Here is a 27878-nt window from a genome sequence, read left to right on the forward strand (position 1 = left end):
CAAATAAGGACGCCTACGAGCGTCCTTTGGTGACCTTTAAGGCACCCCTCGGTGGAAGTTAGAGGGCAAATATTAGGTGTGTCCAATCTACTTAAGAATTTGAAACACCCCCCCCAAAAAAAAAAAAAAAAAGAATTTGAAACCCAAGGTTCTGCCGAACAATTGGCTCAATTGTCTGAATCTTTCCGAACCTTTCTGCTCAGGCATATTTCCCGATCACCGTACCTTGTCATGTATCCCAGGAGCACACATTCCTGGGGAACCAAGGCCGATACTTATTTCTCTCTGTTCCTTTGTCTTCTGCACAGACAGCGAGTAAGGAAGGAAAGGGACAGATGGGCGTGCTTGTAGGAGTCTTCCCACTGGAGAAAAGAAGAAGGAAATCACCTACAAGATCATTAGCACTATCAGGTGGCGATGTTTTTAGACTTTTCATTTAACCAAGGAAACTCCCTGACAATGGCTCTATCCATAATGCAGTAATGTCAGTCCCTTTCTGTTGTCCCCTGTTCTTTGGGCAACCAGGCCCTGGGAGCTCTCCTCCCCTCAGCGAAAGCACAGTGGAAGTTCACCAGCTGTTCCAAGGAATGTTCAAAACTTGAATATATTCTGAGTTATGGTCATCAAATGGCTGATCAGATTCATCGTCTCTATTCCCAGAAAAATGACTTGGGTTGTGAGGACTTGCATCACTGAGAGGAGAAGATAATAGCAGATTTTGCCCAGAATGAAAGAATTATTTCTTTCTCACTTTTTTTTTTTTAACCTTCAGTTTGGATATTGCATTGAAAAAAAAGAAAGAGGGTGGAGGAAATCTTCCAGAATAAGAAAGATAAAATCTGATAGAGTAGCAAGGGAACATAATTGTAGAACACTAGTGCCTCTTTTTCCCTGAGTGTGGAAAGGGGGAAATATGGGCCATTTGCTACCATAGAAACCAACCAAAGTATGTAGGAGGGGGAGGGAAAGCCCATTCTAGGAACTTAAAGATCTTACTTGTTTCAAAGTTAAAGTGTCCTAGTCAATCGGTGATCTTTGTAATGGCAAGAGGTGTGTGTGTCTGTGTGTATCCTTTTTATTTAATGGAGTTCCAACGTGCCTTCCCTCTTACTTTGCCTTTTAAACCTACTGATTCTTTCCCTATAGCTTCAACCAGGAGAGTTGACAATTAAAAAAAAAAACAAAGCCACTGGACACCCGCTGTGTATCAGGCATAGCTCTATGTGGTGGCGACATCTAACACACATAGCACAGGGCCATTGGATGAAAACCTTACGCGATGCTCATAGTTGTATTTATTCCTATTTTCATACTCAGAGATCTCTTAGAAAACAAGCAGTTTAAAATTAATTTCCTCCCCCTTAATCCAGTTCTTTAAAAATTTTAAAGTCGCATGTTAAAAACGTTCATCCTCAACACGGGTGCAGGAGACACGCCTCCTGTGTTTGCTGTTCCTTTACAATTCCCTTTCACAGGCAGCCTGCCACCTCTCCTGTTCCCTTACGGGTCCTTTAGTCCTTTGCAAACTCTGCAAACTCTGAATGACAAAGGAGCAGGAGACCAGGTGTTTGGAGAGCTCCTGGAGTGAGTCAACCTCTGTCTTCCTGCTAGGAAGCTATAGGAGAAGAGATACCAAATCAGCATAAATGTGCTGCTGGGGCTGGCGGGGGTGGGGGGGTGGGGTGGGCGGAGCCCCCGTCATGGGAAGTAGTCTCGGGTAGGCTGGACAATCTCTCAGCAGGGATATTGTAAAAGGGAGCTGGACGAGATGCCCTATTTTACATATGTAGAGATTCACAGCAAAATTGAGCAGAAGGTGCAGGTTTCCCATAGATAGCTCCTGCCCCACCTGTGCAAGGCCTTCCCGCTATCCACATCCCCCACCAGAGTGCTACATCTGTCTCAGTCGATGAACCTATAGGGACACATCACTATCACCCAGAGCCCAGAGTCGACATTAGGGTTCACCTTTGGTGTCGTATGCTCCATGGGATTGGATAAATGTATAGGGCCATGTATCCACTGTTAGAGTATCACGCAGAGTAGCTTCAGTGCCGGAGAAATCCCCTGAGCTTCACCTGTTCATCCCTCCATCTCTCCCCTCCTCTGACAACCATTGATCGCTTCCTGTCTCCATAGTTTCGCCTTTTGCACAACATCATAGATCGGAATATACAGCACGTAGCCTTTTCAGATCGGCTTCCTTCACTTAGCAATGGGCATTTAAGGTCCTCTGTGTCTTTTTGTGTCGTGATAGCTCATTTCTTTCTAGGGCTGACTGTTTCGTGGTCTGGATGTACTAACATTCTTTTCAGTCGTGGTTTGTTTCTATAGCCTGCAGGACAGCAGTGACAGGGTGGCCACAAAGATGAAATGAAAAGGAAGGGACAGCTTGATAGCCACGACTTTCCATGCCAGGGGAATGGCTGGGCTTCAGAGTTCTGGATGAGGCATGTTGCTGATGCTAGGGGTCAATCTCGGGGCGGTGCCTTGGCAGAGACCAGGGCTCCACACAAACAGGAGGTGTGTGGGCATGCTCGGTACAAGTGACAGCCAACTCAAACCAGCTTAATCACAAAAGTGACCATGTTGACTCATGTGACTGGGAATTTCAAGGGGCACGTATGGATTTTCGGGCATTGCTCTTGATACAGGGCTGAAAAGATGCCATCAGGGCCCTGGCCCTCTCTGCTTCTTAGTTTTCTTTCTTCTGGGTTAGGGTCCTTCTGAAGCAGACTCTCCCACAAGGTGCTGGGCGATGGCCACCTGAACTCCAGGCTTACTCTCTACCAGCCAATTAAGCTCTGTGGCAAATGAAGCATCCTTTTTGCCAGCAAAGCTCTCAGGGAGGAATTTTACTGACCCAGGCCCTGAGTGAACCCCGGGGGCTTATTGGTATCCACTCCTGGAATTAGGGACTGGGATCCCCCGACTACTGTTACCTGAGCAACATGAGAGCAGGGGAGGGGATGTATCCAAGGGAATATTGGGGTGATCTTAACTAAAGAAAGGAGATGGATTCTGTGCAAGTGAAATTAATAGACATTTCCCTGTGCCAGACTAGAGGAAAACAGTTCTAAAAAGCAGAGACGGGTGTCGACACATTACAGAGAAGCAAGGAAAATAGTGATTTTAAACAGTGGTTTCAAAGCAATTAATTGAAAACTTCATTATACCCCTCGATAATGGAAAATCAAATGTCTGGTGGGGCCAGATCGCTCCTCTTCTGGGCCTACATGTTCTTTGGGCTGCTGAAGTTGGGAGGAAATGTTGGGCTCACAGCTTCATATGTATCCTTTCTGCCGAGACTAGAAAGCTAAGCACGTTTCCCAGACTCCCTTGCAGCTAGGGTGATGGATGCAAACTAATCTCGTTACCTAGATGCACTCAGATAAGGTGTGCAAGGCAGAAACAGGGAGGACTCCATCCTTCTGTGGCTTGGTTGCTTTCGGCTGTCAGGCTCCACCGTGGAGATGCTGGGCTTTCCCACCATGTCTGTCTCCAGCTTTGTGGGCTCCGAGGGACAGCAGAGTGGAAGAGGTAACCGATCCCTGGATGGGCCCGTTCTGCGCCTCTGGGAGGCATTTCTGCAGGTGTGGCCTATTGTCTACAACTTGAGGCCTTCTGACAACAGCAAACATAGGTAACTTCCTACATTAAATATTTTTTTCTGTACAGAGTAGCTAAAGAGGCATCTGCTTATTATATCTAAACACTCAGAGTTGACAAAAGTCTAAAAAAAAAAAGTCTGGATGCTCATGGAGACCTGATTTGCAAGCAAATTCGGTGCCATGGGCAGGGGGAGAAGCTCATTTGACTCTCCTGGGGCATGGTTCCATGGAAGGAGGAAGGGCTGTCCAACTTCTAGGGCTTATTTTATCAATCAGTGTGTCCCTCCTTAGACATCACCAGGACTCTTCCCTCCACCCATCGAGATTCTCTCAAGCCAAGGCCTTTGCTTGTATTCACTCATTCTTTCATTCCCAGTTTATAAATATTTACTGAGCCCTGACTGTCTACTGGCAAATGCCATTTCCTCTGAAAACTGACACACCCCAGTCCACCCTCCCCACTTCTGAGGCCCCCGCTTCATACTTGCTCATGCAGGGGGAACACGTGCATGTGTACAAACACGCACATCTGTACGCCATACGCAACATTTCCAACCACTCGGATTTTTCCGCATTCTTCCTTGACTCCCACAATCCAGGTTTTCTGATCTATCACTAATCCCATGGCTCCCGAATTTTCCCTATCAAAGCATTTTCTCATGCTGTATTGAAATTGCTCATTCATTTCTGTCTCTCATGCTAAATGTAATGTTGAAGACTGTGTCTGTCCTGTTTGCCAGTGAAGACCCAGGACCTCGCTTAGTGTCTGTGATGATGCCCCTGGCCCAGACCTTCAATACTGAATTTATATAATGCTATCCTAAGGGCTTGCAGAAGCTGGATGGTCTCCGGAAGTTCTCAGATCAAAGATTAGCTCTAAAGATCAAAAGAGGTGATAGAAACACCAGGGGCTAAGGCCAAGTTAGGACCTGGGAAAATATATTTGTTTTTCCTCCCTAAGTCTCTCAGGTTCTCCACCCTCATCCTCACCTCTTCTAGCTCAGCAAAAAACAAAACAAAACAAAACAAAACAAAACAAAACAAAAACAGGGAGAGAGAGCAGTTCGAGCCACTTTGCGGCATGGCATCACAGGAGACCATCTCATTGTGCATATCCTAGCAGGTTTCTACATTCCTCAAAACTCAGATTTTGGCCCTGTCCCTTATAGGATCTGTGACCTTGGAAGCATTTTTAATCCATGACTTTATTTTCTCATTTACAAAGTGGACATGTGGTGCATTGTAGATGGCCACAAATTCTTTCCACGTATTCCCATCACGGATGGGGTGGGGTGAGGGATCTCCCCGAGCCTTGGCTGTTAATCTGGTTTGGCTCCATGATTGCTTGGCCAATGGAATATAGCAGAAGTGATGCCATGCCCATTTCCACGCACAGGCCTTAAAGGGTTGGCAGCTTCTGCTTCCTGTCTTAGGATACCCACTCTCAGGGAAGCTGCCCACCGTGCTGTGCTGACCAGAGAGAAAAGTCGGATAGCGAGAGAGATGCTGGTGAGTGGCAGCTCTCCCAGACGTTCCATGCAGACACGTGGATGAAAAAGCCATCTGGACATCCAGCCCGGAAGAGCCTTCAGATGACTCCCGCGGAAGCTGCCGTCCAGCTACAACATGTGAGGCCCCCAGGAGAGAACCACCCAGAAGAGCACAGTCGACCCACAGAACCGGGAGCCACCTCGGTCTGTGGTGATTCGCTAAGCAGCAATACATGGCTGCAAGTGGAAGTAATGATAATATTGACCTCACCGGACTGCTGTGCGGGTAAAATGAGATTCCTGAAGGCTGAATCCCTGGTCTGCAGCCTGGAATAAAACAAGCTTTTAGTATATATCAATTCTCCTGGCCCTTCCCCTTCCTTTTTATTCACTCTGTGAATCTCCAAGAAGGGGTCACTCTCCATGTTATCTTCCAAAGCCAGGTGGGGTGGAGGTTGGTTATCTGCTAGGTGTTTTGAATTTGAAGAGCTCCGTTTTCTTTTTCCTACTTTCTCTTGTGTCTCTCTTTTCTGTGTTCTTTAAAGCACAGCCAGATCATTTAGACCTAAAATAAGAATACCAAATTCAGCCTTTGTGTGTGTGTGTGATTTTTCAGACAGAAAAATCATAGTCTTGGTACAGGCTCATGGTTGTGAAAATCAAGCTCCAGAAGCAAAAATGATTCAAAGCAAAATTCCCCTGACAACTTTTGTCTTGTGTGTGTGTGTGTGTGTGTGTGTGTAAAAAGCAGTTAAAAACTCTAGACTCCATAATTATTTTACTATGTAAGCATCATGGAATTACAGGCTTTTAGGGTGGGAGAAGGGTTAAAAAATACATGATTACCTGTAATTATAGTCTTGCTAAGTTTGATTTTATAGAACAACAAAATTCAAGTTTGATTTAAACCACGCAGAAACACACAGTGCAGATTGGAAATGCTCTTTTTTTTGCCTCCCGACTCAAAGGGCTCAATTTATTTCATTCTTATGATCTTCCTAGAAGTCAACCTTTTATTATGTTTGCTGCCAAGTTTGTGTGCCTTGCTAGTTATGTTTCTGAACCTCCTAGACTTGCTACCAAGGCACTTTGAAATTACCCTTCTATTTCCCCCCTTCAATTCCTGCAAACACCTAAACTGATAGGCAAGAGGGTTGGTTCATCTCAGAGTCGAACTGGGTGGGCCTCATAAATACTGTCAGACACCTGATCGGTTAAGTCCAGGGTGTCAGAGGGAGTCAAACTCAAACTAGATGCCTGACAGATGTAGATGAAGGGAACTGGTTTATTTTTCCTATTTTTATATTTCAACCCTTAATGTGGGTGTGGACAGAAAGCCACAGTGTTGCTGGCCATATGCCACCAGGACGGAAGCCTCTGGAACACCTGGCGCCCGCAGGGTTGGAAGGTTGGGGAGCAGAGTGGCTGGGATGGGGGCGTGGGGCCTGCAGTCGGTTCCAGCTACAGAATGTGCTGGGATGGGGCCTGCCCCCGAAGCCTTTCCCTACAGAGAACCTGAGGGGCCGGAGCTTGGGACCTTATGAGTGCAAGCCCACGTCTTCCGTGACACCACGTCGCTTAACTACGTCTTGCCCTTCCTGGGAACCGGACCCTGCGCGCTGTGCACCCTTTGGGGTTTCTGACTCCCAGTGCGGCCGCCATCCGGAGGCGGCCACAGCCGGGGTAACCGTTTTCCTTCCATCCCGCAGCTCTCGGGGAGGTGCGACTGCGTGTGAGGCGCTAGAAGGCTAGTTCTATAATTACCCGGGGACTTGCTCCGCGTGCGCAGCCACCCACCGGCCTTCCGCGAGTCCGTGAGCCGGGCGGCGGGGGTCTGCTCTGCAGCCGCGCACTGCGGTCGGAGGACAGTGTCGGGAATACCCGGGGCTGGGGGGCATTCCTTCGCCCCCAAATTAATGGCCACACCTCCGGGGAGCGGGGGTCTTTGCAGCCGATGGCCAGCCCAGCCCAGTCTACACTCGGGTCGGTGCCAACACGCCCCGCAGGGAGCGCACGACCCGGGCTCAAGTCGTGGGCACGAAGCCCGGCTGCAGGAGGGGGCTCCCGACCCCGAGCGCCCGCGCCCCCAGGCGCCAGGGACGGGGACTCAGGCACGGGCCCGACCCCGGGGGCCGCCGCCGCCGCGCCCCGCAACCCGAGGCGCCCCCAGCCCCGCGGCCACAGCATCGGCCGCGTGTCCGCGCAGCGGGACCCCTGGCGGCGCTTCCGGCTCGCCCCGCCCCCGCGGCCCGGGCCCCGCCCCTCGAGGCCCCGCCCCCCGCGCTGGCTGCGGGCACCCCCGGGGGCGCGGCGAGCGCGGAGCGGCGCCGGGGGCGGAGCCTCCCGCGGGGCGCCCCGGGATTGGCTGCGGGACGCAGGGGGCGGGGCCAGCCCGGGAGAAAACAGCGCGCGCGCGTCCCGGCGGCAGTCCCGGCCCGAGCCCCCGCCTGCGCCCCGCGCCCCGCGCCCCGCGCCCCGCGCCCCGCGCCCCGCGCCCCGCGCCCCCGCCCCGCGCCCGCTGCCTCTCCGCCGCGGAGCCCTCGGCCGCCCCCGCGCCGCGCCCCGCCCCGCCCGGCCGCCCGCAGGTCCCGTCCCGCGCGGGGCAGCCCCGGCTGGAGCGGCGATGCGCCTCATTCAGAACATGTGCACCATCGCCGAGTACCCCGCCCCGGGCAGCGCCGCCGCCGCCGCCGCCGCCGCCGACTGCTGCGCGGGCGCCGCGGGCCGCCGCCTGGTCAAGATCGCGGTGGTGGGGGCCAGCGGCGTGGGCAAGACCGGTGAGTGTCCGCGCTGCGGCGGGAGCCGCCCACCGCGGGCCAGGACGCGGCCGGGGGGGTCCTGCCGCGGGGACCCGAGCCTGCGCCGCCCGCGCCCCGACAGGTGGGGCACCTGGGATCCAGGCCGGGAGCAGAGCTCGGGGCTCCTTGAGGCCGCCGGCGGGGCCTGCAGCACCAGGGGCCGGACGAGCCCTGCTCCCCCCCTCCCCCCTCCCCCTCCCCCTCCCCCTCCGCGGGGTCTGGAAGGTTAGGGAGCACATCTGTCTGCTGGAAGCTAGGTGCGGCCCCGCCGGGCCCAGAGGCGGGGGCCGGGGCGCCTCCCAGCTGGACAGAGCCGCAGCTCACCGGCCCGGGCCCGCTCCCCGCTCCCCGCTCCCCGCTCCCCGCCCCGCTCCCCGCCGTGCATGGAGGAAGGATGGAGGCACTCGGTGGCGCCCCGGCTCCCGGCCCCCTTCGCGGCCGGCGAGGTTTCCCAGGCTGGGGGTGGGGGGCGGGGGGTGCACGCCAGTGTGACGCCTTAGGCCGCAGTTAACTCTCCTTCCTCCTCCTTCCTGGCCTGCAGCTCTGGTGGTCCGGTTCCTCACCAAACGGTTCATCGGGGACTACGAGAGAAACGCAGGTGAGGAGGCGGGCGCCGGCTCCTGCCCTTTTCCAGTGTCTCCCAGGGAGCTTCCTCCGCAGTGACAGCCCGAGCATCAGCATCCTGCCACTGCCACTTGGGCCTGCCCCCTCCCATGACTGCCATCTGGCCTCCTTCCATTCCAGGCCCATTCATCATTTTATCAAGTGCCCGAAAGTATTCTCCTTGGTATGTTTTAACTATAGGGACCCCAGTTGGAAGCACCCTTTGTACTCAGGAGCCTCTCCCTTCAAAACACTCCTGCAAAAGTCATAAAAACAAAACAAAACAAAAAGATGGGCAGCTCCTCCCCCACCCCTCTCCCTCTCCCGCTCCCTCTCCGTTGGCTGCCTTTCAGAGGTGACCTTTTAAAGCAAAGGCTGAAGGAGAGCAGTTGTAAACCTAAAGTTCTCTTTTCTGAACAAAGAAAAAAAAAATAACCACATGGGTAGAATTTGAGGAGGGGAGCTCCCAAATACATGAGAGGACGTTATTTCAATCTCTGTGATAAAAGATGGCCACCGGGGAGGCTTAAGGGCTTTCTACCTATGCTCTGTTAGCAAATTGCTTAAATCCTTAGACCATATTTAGTATCTAAGGGGATTATTTGAAATGTGCTGTATAAACCATCCCAAGATAAGGCATGACAGCCTTCTGCTTTGATGTAGATCTGGCTACCACTATGTCACATTTTTATTCCAACTGATAACGTTGGCTGTGCATTGACTAATGACATTTGCCTAAATTGACATCAGAGAGTAATGAAGTACTAAACTAAAACAAATGGCCATGCATTGTTCTTGCCGAACAAGAACATTTCCTTCAAGGAGATACTCTAAGTATGGAAGATCCCTTTAAAAGTAGATAAATCACTTTCCACAAACTTGCAGACCTTGCCTTGATTTAAATAAATCCCCTAATCTGAGGTTAAAATTGCTGTTGTTGAAAACAAAAACAAAAACAAAAAAAACCCGGCTGAAATAAGCTGATTATATACAATAAACTATGGCTTACTTGTGTGTATCAGTTTAGGTTGGGTATTTTTTAAAAAAAAGAAATCCCACCATGTTTTAAAAGTTGTACGGGAAGGAAAACCATAATCTCTCTCTTTTTCCTTTTTTTTTTTTTTTCCCCTTTCTAGGTAATCTCTATACCAGACAAGTGCAAATAGAAGGTGAAACCCTGGCTATTCAGGTTCAAGACACGCCAGGTATTCAGGTAAGAAGCCCTGAGATTTGTGATTAAGTCAAAGGGAGCCCCCTTGGCTCTGGAATTGTTCAGTTGTTCTCAGAATAATGCCTTGTGCTAAAGAGGAGAGAGATTTGGGGGAGTCAGAACTAGGCTTTTACATGTTGCTTGTCACTTCAGTTGTATTTGGCTGTTGGTTGGTCTTGGCCTGGCTTCATGTGGGAGGTTTGGCTGAGGGGCAGAAGTCTTCTCTTAGGAGGGTTCTATCCGGCAGGAAAGACCAAACCAAACACACATGGAATTGGCACAGTTTCCTCGCTATGGTCAAAAAGATCAGTTTTTTACATTCGTGTATTTGGCATTAAAAATCGAACGTTTAGTCTTTAAAGACGCGGGATCATTTTTGTACTGTGGAAAGTTACTCTATAGACAAAAGAGCCCTGCTGGTGCGTGTGTGTGTGCGCGCGCACGCGCGTGTGTGTGTGTGTGTTTCCCTCTTGAACTGGGCGGTTATCCAGGTTTAAATGCTTCCAGCTCCTATCTTTACTTCCCCAGACTTACTGTCTAGCCAGTTAATTTCCCATTTTGTGCAACTACAAAGTCTCTCTGCGTGGAGTTCTCTGCAGGTCAATTTTCCACTTGAGTGTGGTGAGCTGCACTGTTATTTATTCCAGCTCTGTGCAGCTGGGTCAACATACTGTCAGGAAGGCTGAAGTGTGCGGGGATAGGACTTGTTTATGGCCTGCGAGCCGGCGGTTACCGTCGAGGGTCCCTTTTGAACCGGCGGTCCAGCCGAGCCCGGGCTCTTCTCGGCCCCCCCGGCGCTCACCTCGCCCTCCCCCCTGCCTTGCAGGTCCACGAGAACGGCCTGAGCTGCGGCGAGCAGCTGAATAGGTGCATCCGCTGGGCCGATGCCGTGGTGATCGTGTTCTCCATCACCGACTACAAGAGCTACGAACTCATCGGCCAGCTCCACCAGCACGTCCAGCAGCTGCACCTGGGCACCCGGCTGCCCGTGGTGGTCGTGGCCAACAAAGCTGACCTGCTGCACGTCAAGCAGGTTGACCCCCAGCTCGGACTGCAGCTGGCCAGCGTGCTGGGCTGCTCGTTCTACGAGGTGTCCGTCAGCGAAAATTACAACGACGTCTACAGCGCTTTCCACGTCTTGTGCAAGGAAGTGAGTCACAAACAGCAGCCCAGCAGCACACCCGAGAAGCGGAGAACCTCCCTCATCCCCAGGCCCAAGTCCCCCAACATGCAGGACCTCAAGAGGAGGTTCAAGCAAGCCCTCTCGGCCAAAGTGAGGACTGTCACCTCCGTCTGAAGCAGGGACGCTCCGGGGGTGGGGTGGGGGCGGGGTTTGGGCTTCCCAGGAAGAAGGCCTGAGCTTCTCCCACGGGAACGGGAACGGTGCAGGCTGGCAGGCATTCACGGTTCCAGAAAGGGCCAGAGCAGAGGGGCCAGGAGGGCCTGGTGGAACTGCCGCAGGAGAGCCAGCGATCCGAGAGAGGAGCCGCCCCGAAGATGCGAACTATGCTTCCTTTGGAGCGGGGAGGGCGGCTGCATCGCTCTGGACTCTGGTCCTCACCTTGTAAATGACAGTAAATGACAGTCACAGTTTCAGCAACTAGATTGGCGTGGTCGGCAGGGGGAATGGAAGAACAGATGAAGCGCTCGTGGCCTTTCCTCTCTCCTCTTTCTTTCTTTTCCCTTTTCTCCCCACCCCGCCCTCCATCCCACCAAGAGGAGGCACTGCTTTTTCTCCTAGAGTCCGACTGGCCTGTGACACGCTAGTCCCAGCGGAATGCCTGCCTACCCCAGACGATACCCAGATTTCTTCTTTAAAGAGCAAGGAGGCAGATGCCACCCCCACCCCCAATAAAGGGTGGGGTGTATGGGCCACATGTGTGGATACAGACGGACATCTGGAAGCTTAGAGGGCCTGCAGGAAGGCGCGGCTTCCTCCCGACACAGGATGAAGATGCTTAGTTGAACATGTGTTAAATGGTTGAGAACTCAACTCTTCAGCCCCGGACTTTTGAGTAATCGTGAGACTGTATAATTTTTTTTTTTTTTTTAACTGTTGCATCAGGTACAGAAAAAAAAAATGCGTTCATAGACTTTGGTGTGATTTGTGTAAATGGCTCACGGCAATGACGTTGGGTTGTCCCCTAGGCCTGGCCGAGTCGTGGCTTGAATATGAACACACTGTCTTAACAGCGAGCGAACAGATAAGGGGCCACCGCCAAATCCCCGACACAGATGCACTTTAAAAAGCCACTCATGCTTTGGCTTAAACTGTAATTAATTTATTTTATGTACAATAAAATATCATTTTAAAAGAGCGGGCCTCTGACTTGGTCTTTATTGAAATGCCGACCTCCTGCCCTCCAGACTAAGTGTTCCTTGGCGTCTCGTACTGACTGGGCGCCTGGTGTCAGGCACTGGGCCTCCTAGGGTCCCCTCCTAGGTCTCGGAGCACACCAATGGGATGCGTTGTCTTATCCCCCTTTGTACAGGTGAGGAGACAGGCTTACGAACCAGCTAATTCACTTGTCAAAGGCCTCCCCCCTGCTCTAAGTTGTCATTTGCTGCTTTATACTCCAGAATAGTGTATCTCCTCTCTCTTCCCTGCAGGATCCTCCAGGTAAAGCCAAGACAGACGTCTGTCCCTCTGTTTTCTGCTATTAAGACATCCCTCAGCTGAGCCTTGCGAATGCTTCTGGACGAGCTCACTGCTTCTCTCCTACACGTGGTTTACTTGGCAGGCCTGCTCGGGTCCGCTGCTCTCTAAACACGCGCTTTCTTCTCACTGTAGACGCTGGGAGCCGTGGAGCCGGGGCCCTGTCGGGAGCACCTGCTTCCGTCTAGGCCTGGGAGACCAGGCAAGGCTGCGTGAGCCACCACCTTCGTGGGCAAAGAACGACACCTCTGAGTAGGGCTTTCACGTCCTTGACCTCGCCTAGTCCTCGGAGAGCCCCGCGAGCGGGTCGGGGAGCAGATCCTGCCGTTTACAGGTGAGGGAAACAGGCTCTGAGGTTTGAGTGCTGTCCTCAAGGTCACACAAGGGACAGGAATCAACATCTTGTGACTAGTGTTATTTCTTCAACGTCCCCTACCCAGGGCACTGCAGGCTCAGGGGTGGGCCTGGACCAAGGAAGCGGCCCCAAGGCCCGGCTGTCGACGGCCCCCCGCCGTGGGGTGCGGGCTCCCAAATCTGTTTCCCCCCATAAACATCCTGCCTGTTCTTGACAGGGCTTCTGGTGATGCCCCAGCCTTCCTTAGTTGGAGGACAGTTTTCGATGCTTATGCCGAACCCAGCGTCTGAGGAAGGTGTGCGTGTGCGTGTGCGTGTGCGTGTTGGGACAGGGAGGGAAAGCGTGGGCACAGCGGCACTAACAAGTGTCTCCAACTACGTTCTGCTCGATTTCAGTTTCATTCATCCTGTGTAGTTGTATCCCCACTGTCCGGGGAGAAGAGGTTACCTTTGAGGCCTTGGCAGTGGACGTCTGCCCGTGTTCTGGAATCAAAGAGGACGCGGAGTCTCCCCGGGGCGTCACCTCAGAGGGGGGCTGAGCAGGGCTGAGCCCCCACTGCTTCCGTCTCCCCTCCATTGCAGGCTCTCCGAGCCTGCGGGCCTCAGGGTGGCCTCCTCTTCCCCCTTGCGCCGCACTTGCTCTACGTCACCTCCGAGGTCTGGGTGGGTCAGGGTCCCGGGGCTCTCGTCCACCCAGGGGGCTAAAGTGTGTGTGAGACAGACAGACAGACCCTGCTGGAACCTCCCCCTCACCCCCCCCCCCCCCCGCCCCGCCCCAGGCCCCAGTTCTGTCCAGTGTCTCAGGCTAAACTTAAATATTTACAGTTCTGGAATATACCAGATTTTCTTCTCGTGAATTTAGCTTCATGTTTCATTACCTTTGCTCATCTTTTTTATTATTAGCATTTCTTAATCCCTGAGTGTTTGTTTTAGGATTTCTGCACTGCAACCCTGTGGCTCGGGGAGACAGCCCTCTCCTGTCGCCGTGGGGGCGCCCCCTTTGCCAGCAGGGGAAGGAAGGGAGGGGTGCGAGGGTGGTGGAGAATTGATACGGTTGGAGTTTACTGAGCATTTATGATGGGTCGATTTCCCATGATCTCCTTCAGTCTTCCCAAGAATCCCAGGCGGAAGGGAGTACTACTGCTCCCATTTTAAAGATGAGAAGACTGAGGCCCGGACCCACAGCACCGCTGAGGGCCTCACAGGTAGGAACAAGGACTGTTTCTGTTGGTTGAAACCTGTGTCCCGCCCTGTGGGGTGTTTGAAATAATTACGTTCTCCACACCCACCTCATTTTTAGGGGTTTTGAGTCCTTTCTGCAGACAGGGAGGAGGGAGGCTCTGAAGAATTAGGGAGCTGATCCAGTAACTCAGAGGCCCAGTCAGGACCTCCCGCCCCAAAGCTCAGGCCCGTCTGAAGCCACAGCCTCGTCCCTGGGCAGCTCGCCCAGCTTCCCGGCCCCCCTCCTCCAAGCAAACTCCCCTGGGTGCTTTTTCCTTTTGTGTCTCACAGATGCTGGGCCTCAGGGCCCTGATCCCCTGTGCCCTGCTCCCCTGCACCCCGGCCCCCGTGCCCTGGTCCCTGCTCTGTGCCCTGGTCCCCACACCCTGGCACCCCCACACCCTGCCCCCCGTAACCTGGCCCCCTGCACCCTGGTCCCCCTGCACCCCATCCACTACCCCCAGCCCCCACCCCTCCACCCCTGTACCTCGGCCCTCCATGCACCCTGCATCCCAGCCCCCTGCACCCTGGCCCTCCCTGCCCCCTGCTCCCCTGCACCCTGGTACCCCCGCACTCTGCCCCCTGAACCCCACCCCCCTGCACCCAGGCCCTCCCCCCATGCACCCCAGCCCCCCTACACCCTGACCCCTGCACCCTGGCCCCACCCCTACCCCCATGCACCCCAGCCCCCCTGCACCCCACCCCCTGCACCCTGGCCCCCACCCCTCCCCCCTGCACCCCACCCCTCCTCCCTGCACCCTGGCCCTCCCTGCACCCTGGCCCTCCCCGCCCCCTGCACCCCAGTACCCCTGCATCTAACCCCACACTGGCTTTCCTCCATCCCCCGGGCAGCGTGGGTTGCGGCCCCTCCCGCCTGGCTGCGCAGCCACATCTGCTATTGTCATCAGCCTCTGGCCTCCAGTCCCGCCACTGAGTAACAGAGGCGGAGGCAGGGCTGGGGGCGGGGGGAGGGGGAGGCGCACCCGGATCCGGGGCTGCCCTGCTGTCTGGCTTCCCCGGTTCCCCGCTGCTGCCGCATCACTGGGCTGCTGTGCGGGGTGCAGGTGCAAGCACCTCCCCCCGGGGAGGCGGCCTGTTCACCCTGCGCCCGGGCCCTGGAGCACGGGGGACCCTGGCCGGGCACCCCAAGGTGGGAGAACAGACGTGTTTTCCGGACGGGCCGTGGGCAAATCCTGGGCAGCCGGGCGCTGGGCGAGGCCTGGGCCTGCCTGTGCAGGGGAGGGGTCGGCGGCCCTGCGGCTCCCCCCCCCCCCCCCCCCCCCCCCGGGCACCGGGCCCACCACCGGGGAGAACCGGCTGTTTTCTGTGCCTTTTGGAGTCCAGAGAGAGAGGCTTCCAGAAAGTTCTCACTATCCTCCTTTTACTAATTTGGTGTGGAGGGAAGGGGATCCGGGTTATAACCGAGAGGGGCAAGATCCCAGCTCCTTGGTGGCCACCCCACCTCCCTTCTCAAATACCCTCCATCATCTGGTTTTGTCTTTCAAAGCTGCCTTAAAAGAGAGATGGGGTTTCCAACGTCCCCGAAGCAGGGATGGCCGACGGCACTCAGGACACTGGATTGTTTGTTGTTGAGACCGTTTCTGGTAACCAGGGTAAAATAAGTAGTAGTGGTCTGGAGGGGAGCTCGATGGAGCTCTGTTACTGGGGTGAGGCTGCGCCGCGGGGGGCCGGTGGAAACAGAGCCCCTCGGGGGACCCTGGGCTGACGCAGCCCGAGCGCTGTGCCCGCTGTGTCTCCGGGAAGCAGACTCCAGCAGGAGGGCGACAGGCAGAGCACTTACACCTGTCGGTGGTCCCACGGGCGGGGCAGCCGGGGTTCAGGGCCAACCGCCCGAGCCAGGCCCCAGAGACGGGGAAGCGGCTCTAGCCACTCAGCTTGGCCAAGCAGTCCCTCCCGAGCGGGTTCGTGTTCGTGGGCTCGTGAGCCTGTGGTGGAGACGGCCGTCGGGCTCCGAACCCGCGCCGGCTGCTGGGTGGCTGGCGCTGCCGGTGGGGAAGCTTCCCCGAGGGACACGGGCCTGGTGCGCAGGCAGGGGCCACGCCAGCCTCCCACGACGTGCCGGGTCATTCCGACAGCAGCCCCATGAGGCAGGCCCGGGTCCCGTCCAACTGCCGGGCCAGCCGAGGGCAGAGGGGACCGCGGGGTGGAGCTCGGCACCGACAAGGTCCCTCCTCCTCCCTTTCCTGTCTCCACGCGGGTCCGGGCACGCCTGTCCTCTGAATTTTCCCTTCGCTTGGCGTCGTGCTCCGGGTGGGACTTCATCGCCTCGAGAGGGGACTTGCTCGGCGTCCCGGCTACTCAAGACCCACGGTCCTGGTGTCACGCGCCAGCCGCTGCGTGAGGGACGGCCTCCCTCCCCTGGGCTAGGTCCCCCGCAGTCGTGTCCATGTCTCCCAGGTGGAGGCGTGGAGGTGTGAGGGGCCCCCCACCGCCCTTGGGGGCCCCGGACACAGCCTGGCAGGCGGTCCAGGGCGCCATCCCTTCCCGCTCATCCTCTCGGGCTCCTGGGTAGTGAGCACCAGAGAGGTCCTAGGGGGCTCAGGCCAGGGGCCCGCATGCCTCTGCCTCAGTGTCTTCTTTTTCCTTATCTGACGAAGGCCCTTGGTAGAATTTATACCAAGTTTCCATTATGCTTCTGCTTTTATTTTTTTTTAAAGATTTTATTTATTCAGAAGAGACAGAGAAAGAGAGAGGCAGAGACACAGGCAGAGGCAGAAGCAGGCTCCATGCAGGGAGCCCGACGTGGGACTCGGTCCCAGGACTCCAGGGTCACGCCCTGGGCCGAAGGCAGGCGCTGAACTGCTGGGCCCCCCGGGGATCCCATGCTTCTGCTCCTAATTCAAGGAGCCGTGCTCTGTCCCATGGGCCCTACCTTCTTCCAAACACACTCCGGTCACCGTGAGCCTTCTCGTTTGTCCAAAGCCTTCCGCTAACTGATTGCCTGTCTAGCTCCCTTAGGCCAACCGGCCACCACAGAGATGCAAGAGGATGGTTCTAAGGCAAACCTGTGACATCTTCCCCCTCGCACCCCCTGGCCCCCTTGGGGGGGCACAGTACCTGCTGGACGACCACACTTAACAATCAGGGGCGTCCTGCTTGTGTGAGTCCAGATTAGAAGCTTGTGAGTATCCTTTTTTTAAAAGAAGAACTTGTAGGGCTGCACTAAAGCCACACAAGTGATACACCAGTACGTGTTCGCTGCGAAGAAAACTCAAACAACACAGAAGTCTACAGAGAACGAGGCTCCCCCTTTTCTGAGCCCTCCCACCTGTACCCCTTCCCAGAGGTCACTACTTGTTAGCAGTTTGGTTTTTAAATTTCCAGAGAGTTTGTTTTCCTTTTCTTTTTTTAAAAATATTTTATTATTTAATCATGAGAGAGGCAGAGACACAGGCAGAGGGAGAAGCAGGCTCCCTGCGGGGAGCCCGATGCGGGACTCGATCCCAGGACCCCAGGATCGCACCCTGAGCCAAAGGCAGACGCTCAACCGCTGAGCCCCCCAGGTGCCCCGAGAGTGACCTTTGCACACAGACATACGGTGTAAAACTTCTCACAGGGCCAGGGCACCAGGAGCCCCAGCTGCTCAGTCGGCGAGAGCCCCAGAGTCAGGGGCGTCGCGTCTGGGTCCCTCACCAGCGTGGCCGGAACCCAGCCCAGTGCCTGGAACGTGTCACTCAGTACCTGGAAATGAATGAACACATACTGACACACATAACAGGTTATTATTATTATTATTATTTTTAATTTTAGAAAAGAGCGATCTCTGCTGTAATTACCATTTCTTTCGGGCTATTGCCATTTTCTTCCTTCCTCAGATTCAAGCTTCTAGATAAAGAGGAATGAAAGAGGCGTGGGGGCTCTCCAGGATCAGCACCACTGGAGTTAGCTGGAAAGCATACTCGGACCAAAAAAAGAAAAAAAAAAAAAAAAGGAAAAAGGAAAGAAAAAGAACACTGGTGTATATAAGACCTGCTGTGATCGTGTCTCCGAATGCTTTCCAACTTCACAGTCTTTTTCATAAAATGACATTATTTTAGAGGGAACTAAAATCTGAGACACGTGTGAGTGTTTTGATTGACATTTCGCGTCCCTACCTGTTTAATCCACTCTAGAGTGGTTTTTCCACTTCCTCTCTTCATTACAAACATCTTTCGGAGGCGCTAGAAATTTCCGCGAACCCTACACCTACACAAATGCATAGCTGGGTTCCAAGCAGTTAATGTTTGCCGGGGTTCTTAACTAGCTTCACTCGTGGGGTCGAGGGTTTTCTGTCATAACCGGAAGGAAAAGTCAGACCAACAGAAAAAGCGAGCTTTCTATTTCAGTAGAAACGCGGACTCCTGGAGGTCCCGGGGGTCGGGGTCCCCGTCTGGACTCCCTGGACCAGACACCTTTAGGGGGCCTTCCCTTGGGCGGGGAGGAAGCCCTTTGCTAGGCAGGGACAGCCGCCCAATCCACCTCCCCCACCACTGTTCCAAGTGGGCTGGTGGGCCTGCGTGCGAGCACGGGGGACAGTGGCCGGACGGGTGGACAGGGCAGGCCCCGGCTGCCACCCGCCCCTCCGGCCTCTCAGCGAGGTCCCAGATCCCATCTGCAATGTTCCCCCCAGTTACATGATCTTAGGGAAAGCCACACTTCCCTCGCACCCGGAAGTCCAAAGCAGGTCTCATTTCTTGAGCGACTGCAGACCAAACGGCTCGTAATCCGCCAGCGCTTGCCAACAGGTGTTTACGTAGCGCTGACAACCTTGCCCTTGGAATCGGGAAGGTCAACAGGGCGAAGGAGAAATGAGAATTAGGTTGAGTGAAGCAGGCCGAAAGTTTGATACCTTTAGGAAGATGATTTTTTTTTTTTTTTTTTTAAAGAATCGCTGGCAATCCGAGCGCAGTCCTTCGCTACGTGTGGTCAAGACCCTTCAGGGAGAATTCCGTCCTCCCCACAATGGGCAGAGGACGTTGGTTTCGGAGGCGGGTCGTGAAGGGCGGCAGGCGGCAATACAGGTGTTTCCACCGCGGGCAGGTGTCATCGCAGCAGCAGCAGCATCGCTCAGAAGCCAAGGTCTGGATGCAGCCGGTCGGTGGCAAATAACAGCTCAGGAATGTTAAGCGGCTTCAGGAGTCGCGTGGACAGCACGATGACCTACCAGCGGGAGGGGACAAACACACCGCAGACCATTAGGGAAGCCGACCCCAGGTTATCGGACGTCGGGAAAGAAAAGGCAATGTGTTTCTATGGGGGAAGGCGTGGAGTGGGGCACTGTGGGGGGAAAGCCGGGGGGGCAGCTCGAAGGCCACTGGAGGCTAGTGTCCTGGGTAGGAGGACGGGTGCCCAGGCTGGGAAGGATGGCCCGTGGGACAGCAGGGTTCCTGAACCTTTAAGCCGCTGGCACCCAGGATGGCCTCGCCCAGCCACCACCCGGCGGCTGAACCGAATCCGATCATACTGTAGCTTTGGGATCCAGTGATGTGACCAAGGGGGGCGGGGGGGAGAGAAGAGAGAGAGAGGTTTCTCTCTTCTCCAGGGAGCCTCCGCTCCTTCAGGGAGCATGAGAAGGACACCCAAGAGGCGGACGGCGTTGTGGGTGAAAATGATGATGACTCTGTTAACTTCCTAGTCCCCAGAACTGGACATTTTGAATAACAGTAATTTATTGTCTCATGGTTCTGAATGCCGCAAGTCCAAGACGAGGGTGTTGGTGGGGTCGGTGCCTCCCAAGGGTTGTGAGGGAGAATCAGTTCCATGCTTTCCTCTCAGCTTCCTTGTGCCTTCGCACTGTCTTCCATCTATGTGTGTCTTTCTGTCCAAATTCCCCCCTCACCCCCCCTTTTTTTTAATAAGGTCACAGTCATACCGGATGAGAGCTCACCCTAATGATCTCATCTTAACACGATCACCTGCCAAGACCTATGTCCAATAAGGTCACATTTGCAGGCTGTAGGGGTTCAGACTTCAGCATCTTTTGGGAGGAGGACACGATTCGACCTATAACGATGGTGGGCTAATGATGGTATTGGCTAATATTTATTGGTTCTTAGGATGCGCCAGGCTCTGAGGCTGGTCTCTCTTGGTAGCCACGTAATCTTCATCACAACCTTGTGCCATGCGTACACACGTTACTCCTATTTTGTAGTTAAGGGAGATAAAGTACAGAAAGGCTCAACCCACTTGCCCAAGGACACACAGGAGATAGCTGGGCTAGGATTCCGACCAGACAGGCTGACCCCAGCATCCAGTTGCCCACGTGGTCACTCCTGTCACGTCAAGGGGTCTGGGCAAGGTTGGTTTGCTCCCCTAGCCCACGGGGACCTTGGGGCCTCTCTGCCCTGCTGCGTCCTTTGGTCTGGACCTTGCCTCTCAGGCAGTTTTCTCTCTGTAGCACCCGAGCAACTTGTTCAGCGGGGCTGGGCTGGGTCTGGTGAGGTTTGCAGAGATGGCCAGCTGGGGAGCTGCCGCTGGGAATGGGGGAGGAGGTTCTAGACCTGGAATTCCTCAGCCCAGCTCCTGAGCAGAGGGGACCGGGCTTCACCTGGCCATACGGCCCGGGAATGCGCATGCTCGCGCACCTCCTCCTTCTGCACCCCCACCCCCAGACCTTCCAGGTGTACCCAAGCCGATGACGTGGCCAGCTCCCAGCTCCCATCGGTCAAAAACAAGAGTCCACACTCCCACATGGAGGAAAGGCAGGTGGGGCCGAAGTCAAGGGAGGAAGGAGAGAAGAAAACATTTTATCGTTTTCTTCCCTTTGTTCAAGAAGCGAGGATTATGAAAACGTTTTCTGCTTAAAACAAAAGGTAGCCCTTGCATGCAGCTATTTTTACTTTTTCTCTAGAGAGAATCTTCTTAAACAGTATACAGTTAATGTCAGCCAAGCTGTAGTTTTGGCGGAAAAAGAAATACTAAAGTCCGGGCCCACAGTCATCCTTAAAGCCAGGTGATGAGAGCTTGAGGGCAGCAAATGCACGTTAGCATCCCCTTATCTGCGCGCACGGCGTAGACACCATTCGGACACGGACTCTCGGGAGGGTCTTCACTGACTCCTCGGGATCTCCCCACGCCAAGCCGCCCGGGTGGCGCCCAGGCGGGCACCCGCATCAGAGCCCCGGAGAGCCCGGCTCCACTGCAGACCGGCCACGTGCCCCAGAGGAAGTCACTTCCCTGGGAGCTTTCCTGTGCGCATCCCAGAAGGAAAGCAGCAGCCCCCGGCTGCAGCGAGGATTACGTAAAGTCCAGTGCGCAGAGCACAGGAGGCGCTCGGCAATTGTGAGCTGCTGTTTTATTGTGGCTTTGTGATTGGGTCACAGGTCTCCTTTTGCATGTTGCAAAAGCTAAGAACGCTCTAGAAAAATACGTGTCTGTGCACACACACAGGATTCTGAATATAGTTCTGGGTGGGCTTTGTGTACAGCTAGGACTCCTCCACCACCAAGTAGGACACCCTTATTCGGGTATTTTTTTTAAATGTGTGCACAGGAACCAAAGTCTCTTCTGTACTCTCTAGCGGTGGACTCCTGTGAGGCTGCAGAGGGCCCCCCTCCTGCCCTCGGGACCTGCCTGTGCCCCCCAGCACTGCAGGCCCCTGCGGTCCTTCCAGAGCCAGAACTGCACGTTCCTCTCCGGCCGAGGGGAGGGCACGCAGTAGGGCCAGCGAGCAAGAGCCCTCAGGATGGGTGAGTCATGCTGGCAGGACCGAGGAACTGGGAGAGAAAAGGCTGGAGACTCAGATGCCAACGCTTCTGGAGCCCAGAGTCCATCCCTCGGACCGTGTGCTGGGCTTCCCCTGAGCTGTGACCTCCCCTGAGCTGGAACCAAAGACCAGGCCCCTCCCGTCTAAACAGGCAGGTATTTAGCACGCAGGCTGGAGCAGAGGGGCCTGGGACGAGCCCGGTGGAGGGCCGAAAAGAAACAGATGGAGGGATCCCTGGGTGGCTCAGTGGTTTAGCGCCTGCCTTTGGCCCAGGGCGCAATCCTGGAGACCCAGGATCGAGTCCCACATCGGGCTCCCTGCATGGAGCCTGCTTCTCCCTCTGCCTGTGTCTCTGCCTCTCTCTCTCTCTCTGTGTCTCTATGAATAAATAAAATCTTAAAAAAAAAAAAAAAAGAAACAGATGGAAAACCAGGGCAGCGTGTGAAGGGAGCCAGGGGGTCTCTGAGGAGGGGGAGGTGGAGACCAAGGCCTCCTGCTGGGTGGTACTGGGTGAGAGCACAGACTTAGGGGTGTCTGACCTGGGCCTCATCTTCCTCCCCCTGGGCTCGATGGCCTCGTCTGTGAAGTGGGAGTAAGGATGCCACCCGACGTGACCCTTAGGAAGGGCGCACGGGATCGGCGCAGCTGACAGGCCCTCGTGGGGCTGAGAACAGTACTTGTGTTGCTGTGCTCATTAGCGTCACATCCTGACCACTTTCACCCTCTGCGACATTCCCTCTCTCCAGCTCACAGCAGCCCCGGGGCCACCGCGGGGGAAGTCGAGTCACCGTCCTCCCCAAGTGTAAACCTAAACCTGTGTTTCTCATGGGCCTAAAACCCTGACCGCCTCCTCCCCGCCCTTTGATAAACCCAACACCCCCCAGAGCATTCCAGGACCTGGGAATCCGATGGCTGCTCAGCGCCCCAGGCCCCACCCCCCCGCCAGCAGGTGCACATTCTGCCGCCCTAAACTACTGGCAGCTGCGCAGCTGGGACTTTGGGGGTGCTTCTTGCCCCGGAACGTGAGTTCCCCTGCTCTTTGCCTGAGGCCCTCTCGGTCCTTCAACAGTCTGCTCCGGCATCACCACCTGCAGGAAGCTTCCAGGACCACCCCTCCTCAAGACAGAGAGTGTTCCCACGGCTGTTGGTATCACACCGCGTCCCCTGTTGCCTTCCCCGCGTCCTCCTGCTGTGTCTTCGCACAGTGCCTGACACACAGCGGGCCCCGGAGACAGTGACTTAGTGATCAAGTGGGTGAACGGTCAGACGAGGAAGGAGGCAGTGGGTTTAGCAACGGTCGGTGGGAAGGTTTTCGCACCGGGAGGCTCTCGTAGCAGAGCGCCAACAGCTCTGGGAAAATGGTCTCTAATCAGCTCAACTATTTGTGTGAGTTTCCTGCTGGGACGCGGGCAGGGCTGCGTGGCCATCGCCCCATTAGCCTGTTGCCGTCGAGGGGCCGCGAGCTTTGGCGTATTCTCGGTGTCTGTTGGTCTTCAGACCCATCTGAACGTTTTTAGAGGTTTTCAGCCCATTCAACCGAGGCATGTCTGCATTAGTGGATGAAAAACAGTTCTAAGAATTCTAAAAAAATTAGCCAAGCGGGGGACCAGAAGATGGCCAAAGATGGGAAGGAATTTAAGAGGGTCTGAGACTGGCCTGTTAGACAATTAGGATTTTATAAGCAGCCATCGAATGTTTGGTTGTTGGCAATATTCCTTCAGAGAACTGGTTTCTGTCCAGACGGCCGAGGGTATGGATGAAGACTTCCATGTCTGGGCTGGGGGCTGGGAGCGGGGACCCCAGGGCCCCCCAGGGCCTCCAGAGCCGCTGAACAAGCCCGAGGTGGCCTGGGGGCTCCGAGCCGGCCCTGCGCTCCAGCGCATATTCAAGGCCCGGCCTACCCCTGCTTGCACAGGTGCCACATGCGTGCGCACACCCACTCATACGTGCGTGTTAGACGCGGAAGGTTTGTGTCATTAAGCCGGTGGGAGAGCAGATTAACGACCAGGCCTTCTGGGAACCCCCTGTGAACTGTCTGACCTGCTAACACACCGCCTCTGAGCTTGGCGGACTGAGTAGCCCAAAGAACCAGACGCGGGACATCGCAGGTCACTTCCTCACCTGTGTGCCTTCTGAGGGTTGTTTAACAAGTTCCTTGTGGAGGGGACGTGAGAACAAAACCTCACGCTGCAAATGATCTCAGAATTGTTGATTCACAGGAGTGAAGGGCGGCGTGGACGAGAGTACGGTGAACTCGTGGACTGCCTGCCATCCAATACCCCCATCTGTACTTTCTCCAGAGTTTCAAGGGCAGGTTATAAGGGCTCCAGGCTAACTCGGGCAAAAAAGATCCATTTAAAACCCCACTGATGTTTTCCTCAGAGTAAGAAACTTCAGAATAAAATGAATCTAGGGGTGCCGGGGAGGCTCGGGCAGTTAAGCGGCTGACTCTTGATTCCAGCTCAGGTCGTCAGGGTCAGGGTCATGTGATCGAGCCCCGGGTCAGGCTCTCTGCTCCGTGTGGAGTCTGCCTGAGATTCTCACCCTCTCCCTCGGGCCCTCTCCACCTCCCAAATAAAGAAATAAATCTCAAAAAGAGAGAGAGAGAGAGAGTGAGAATAAAATAAATCTAGACTGGAAAAAGAAAGGACAGGAAGTCACTGGACTCCTCTCCTTGGGCCTTTCAATCAATCTGAGAAGAACCCGGAGCCGGGTTTTAGGGTCAGGATTTCGGCATCCTGAACCCCTAAAGTTATGCGAAACTGTGTATGAACATGCTTCTCAGTTGACCTTTTTTTCTATTACACGCTGAGTAAACAGGCAGCTCCAGAAACGCAGAACTGCTAGAAAGTGTGGGTGGGCAGCATGTGCCCGCCTATGAAAAGCAGTGGATGGCGGGGCCGATGTGCCCACACGGCCTTCCTCTGTTTCCCGAGCTGGTCCTCCCCTGTGTTTTCTGGGACGGTCCCTCCCTTGGGGCCTCGTGGCCACCATCCAGGCACGGAGCCTAGCCTGCAGGGCCGCCTGGGCCCGGGCCCCACAGCAGGCAGCAAGTGAGACGGAGGCCGGTGCCAGGCACGCGCTCCGGAGCGAGGGGAAGCCTACACAGCTTCCCGCCTCACGGTGGGGGGGGTGTGGGGTGGGGTGGCGGGAGCCGCCTCTTCGATCCCCTTTTTCTGTAGTCAGGACGGAGGAGGGCCTTCTCCAGCTGCCGGCTTTTTCCCATCGGCACGCGGACCAACAACCGAGGATGGAGAGCGGAGGACACACGCCCGTTTTAGAGTGTGACAACCGTCCTGGAAGACGAGCAGGTGCAGACGTGGTCTCTGGATCCCATGTGTCATGCTTCGCGGGAGAGAAATCATTTCTCCTGTGCCTCAAATGGGTTCTATGATTTTCCTTGGTCCCTGAAAGCTTCTCAAAGCCTTCTCCTCCACGGGGAGCCTGTGCCGTGGGAAGGAGCATCCCCCTCCACTTCTTCCCACCATAACCCCGCCTGTGTTCTTGGGACACTTGTCTCTGGCTGGAGTTTCTCGTGTTCCATGTTGGTCACTCACGATGAGAATGTAAGTCCCATGAGAGCAAGCATGGGGCTGGCTCGCTCGCTGCTCTACCCCTGGCACAAGAGTGGTGCTGGGCACTCAGCAGACATTCAACGAATGTCACCGGATAGCCCACTAACCCGATTTGGTAGCTGTGACCGTAGGCTCCCGTACTGGGGTCCCCATAGCACCCAGGCACACGGAGATAGAAGATGTGCATCTGGAGAAGACGGGGATTAATAGGAACGGATACAAGAGTCAGGCTGGTTTTAGTTTGTCCAGGCTCTCAGGAGCCGATCAACAGGTTGGCGAATTCCCCGGAAGAGCCCCTTTGACCTTCTGCGACAGTAATACCAGGAAAGTTGCTAGTGTTCAGTACTCAGCAATCAACCCGCAATCATGACACCCAGCAAGCCTGACCCTACTTCAAATGCTTGGGAACAAAATAGTAAAAAAAAAAAAAAAAAAAAAAAAGAAACTCAAAGTCCTGAGGCTGGAGGGGAGCAAGCAAGCAGAATAGTAGTAGGAAGAGGCCCCCCGGCAGGCGGTGGACTCCTGCGAGGGCCCGGGCAGCTCCTGGGCCCGAGGTCCCTCTCCCATCCTGGGGACCTGCTGGGCCCTGCAGTCCTTCCAGAGCCAGAACTGCACGTTCCTCTCCGGCCGAGGGGAGGGCACGCAGTAGGGCCAGCGAGCAAGAGCCCCCAGGATGGGTGAGTCATACTGGCAGGACCGAGGAACTGGGAGAGAAAAGGCTGGAGACTCAGTCGATGCCGACGCTTCTGGAGCAGTGAAAACCGAGCCCAGAGTCCATCCCTCGGACGGTGTGCTGCGCCGCGTGGGCTGCGGTGGGCCCGAGGCGGGCGGGGGCTGAGGAGGGCCCCCCAGGGCCTGCCAGGGCACACTCAGAGGCACGTCGGGGGACTGAGAGGCCTCGGTGTGCAGAAGAGCAGACCCAGGGGCGAACCCGTGGAAGGGGGACGGGGCTGGTTCGCCTGTCAGTCCTGCGGGGAAGCGGCACTGAGGAGCGGGGCTCCGAGGGGGCAGACACGGGCTCATCCAGGGGAGCGAGTCGTAGCAGTGAGGCCCTCCGAGACTCAGGAGGGCTGCGGGGGGCCGGGAGGGGGGCAAGTCCTCGCCCCTGGAGACGTTGGAGTGCAGGCTGGCTGGTCCAACAGGATACGGAGTCGGATCCGTCCACTACCGCTGTTCCTGTCGGCAGTCACGTCGGCGTTGGCTTCTTGGTTGAAGGTCTGTTGGCAACGCCGATCCAGGAGAACCGGTGCTTTTCGGTTAGTTGGCCCGTGTTCCCCAACTGACCTGAGCGTCGGAGCGGGTCACGGCCCCAGTATGAGGGCCACCGCGGCCAGCCGGGGCAGCAGGGCCTGATCTCCACTGCACCTGCAAAAGCCGGCAGCGGCCCCGGTCCCAGATTTGCACAGAGGTGGCCGCAGACCCAGGGCAGCTGCGAGTCTGCTGAGGTCGGAGTAAGGGGGAGCGGCCTCCGCAGGTGTCCCTCCAGCCAACACCCGGTACCCACCGCCTCTCAGCAGCTAGGGGACGAAGGGCTCTACAATAGAGAACCCCTCCGCTCTTCTCCTGCTGCTGCCTTGGGAGGAGCGGGGCGTCTTCCTGGGGCCCCGCTAGCTCTTCGGTGGAACTTTCTGCACAACGGACACACGGCAATCCCGGCGGTGCCTTGAGCCCCAAACTCTTGGAGGGGCTCCCTCTGCAGAAGCCTGAGCACGGGGTCAGGTTGTGGCAAAGCCGCTGCAGGTTCCGGGGCCGGGTTGTCAACCTCAGGTCATGCCGCTTTGAACAACATCCGCCTTTTATACTTTTAGAGTGAGGGTTAGGGTGTCCGTCAGGCTGTTAGGATGCGGCGCTAAGGATTTGGTTCACCCTGTTAGGGGCAGTGAGAAGTGTGCTTTCTGATTAAAAAAAAAAACAAAACTAAAAAGTCTTGCTCAGAAAGGCTCGCTAGACAGATCCTTGGTGCTGCCGAAAGGATGTTACATGGGGCAGGATTTGCCAGTTTGTCCGAAATTCCGCCAGCTATGACCTCGACGGGTGGTAGTGAGGGCAGGAATGGTCACAGCCAGCGACTGTCACCCCCCGTTCAAGAACGTACGGCAGCTGCCGAGGTCCTCAGGTCCCTTCTGAGGCCAGGTGTCTGGAGGCCCCGGGCCCAGGTCTTCTGTGCCTCACGGCGGTGCGGCCCCTCCACCCGCCGGGCCAGCTCTGTACCCCGTCAAGCCTGCAGGCCAGGCCTGCAGAGCTCCCGCCACGTGCTCAGGCCCGGGGCGCCCCGGTTTTGGTTACGGAATCCACGTCCACTTGAGGAGATGGGGCAGGCCGGGGGTGGGCCACCAAGTGCAGAGGCGGGCAGGGCCTTCACGGAGGCTCCCTGGGCTGGCCAGGGGGACAGGCACTGTCATGGGTGCAGGTGGGAGCCCAAGCCCCGGCCCCCCGGCCCAGAACCCCCTCCGGATGCCGTGCGGCTCTGATGGACAGTCCCCTGTGTGAGCCCTCGTGCCATCCAGAGCACGGCCCCTGCATGTCTTTTGCTCTCTCCAAACCCCGGAGGCCCACGCAGCTGCCTGCAGAGGCGGCACAGAGCTGGAGACCGGCCCCCAAAGGCAAGTCTCAGGTGGGGAGCAGGAGGCGAGGCTCGATGGGAAGATGCTCCGG

At 55.9% G+C, this 27878-nt stretch overlaps 2 protein-coding genes across 5 annotated transcripts in view; one reads left to right on the top strand and one right to left on the bottom strand.

Moving 5' to 3' along the window:
• Positions 1-7665: 7665 nt before the first annotated feature.
• Positions 7666-12029, top strand: RASL11B (RAS like family 11 member B). Its single transcript, XM_025435754.3, has 4 exons — positions 7666-7878; positions 8441-8497; positions 9639-9715; positions 10539-12029. The coding sequence occupies exons 1-4, from the start codon at positions 7725-7727 to the stop codon at positions 11007-11009; spliced, it is 759 nt and encodes a 252-aa protein (XP_025291539.1). The 5' UTR covers positions 7666-7724; the 3' UTR covers positions 11010-12029.
• Positions 12030-17683: 5654 nt separating this feature from the next.
• Positions 17684-27878, bottom strand: part of SCFD2 (sec1 family domain containing 2) — a 419880-nt gene continuing 409685 nt past the window's right edge. The window contains exons 9-10 of one of the 4 annotated variants that reach the window (XR_004814632.2): positions 18059-19103; positions 17684-17850 (exon numbers count right to left, since the gene is read on the bottom strand). Coding sequence is in view for 1 of the 4 variants with exons in the window: in XM_025435788.3 (XP_025291573.3) it covers positions 19011-19103 (93 nt within the window). In the remaining 3 variants the exon portion in view is untranslated. Of the gene's footprint in view, positions 19104-27878 lie in introns of all 4 variants that reach the window. The other 3 variants (XM_025435788.3, XR_003131334.3, XR_003131333.3) reach the window with 3 other exon arrangements.

Source organism: Canis lupus, chromosome 13 (genome assembly GCF_003254725.2).
Source record: "Canis lupus dingo isolate Sandy chromosome 13, ASM325472v2, whole genome shotgun sequence".
Taxonomy (NCBI): Eukaryota; Metazoa; Chordata; class Mammalia; order Carnivora; family Canidae; genus Canis; species Canis lupus.

Bases quoted from the DNA above. Each gene is read 5' to 3' on its own strand.
- RASL11B (XM_025435754.3), top strand. From the start codon at position 7,725: ATGCGCCTCATTCAGAACATGTGCACCATCGCCGAGTACCCCGCCCCG. The intron at 7,879-8,440 runs GTGAGTGTCCGC...CCTGGCCTGCAG, and splicing joins CAGCGGCGTGGGCAAGACCG to CTCTGGTGGTCCGGTTCCTC. The intron at 9,716-10,538 runs GTAAGAAGCCCT...CCTGCCTTGCAG, and splicing joins AAGACACGCCAGGTATTCAG to GTCCACGAGAACGGCCTGAG.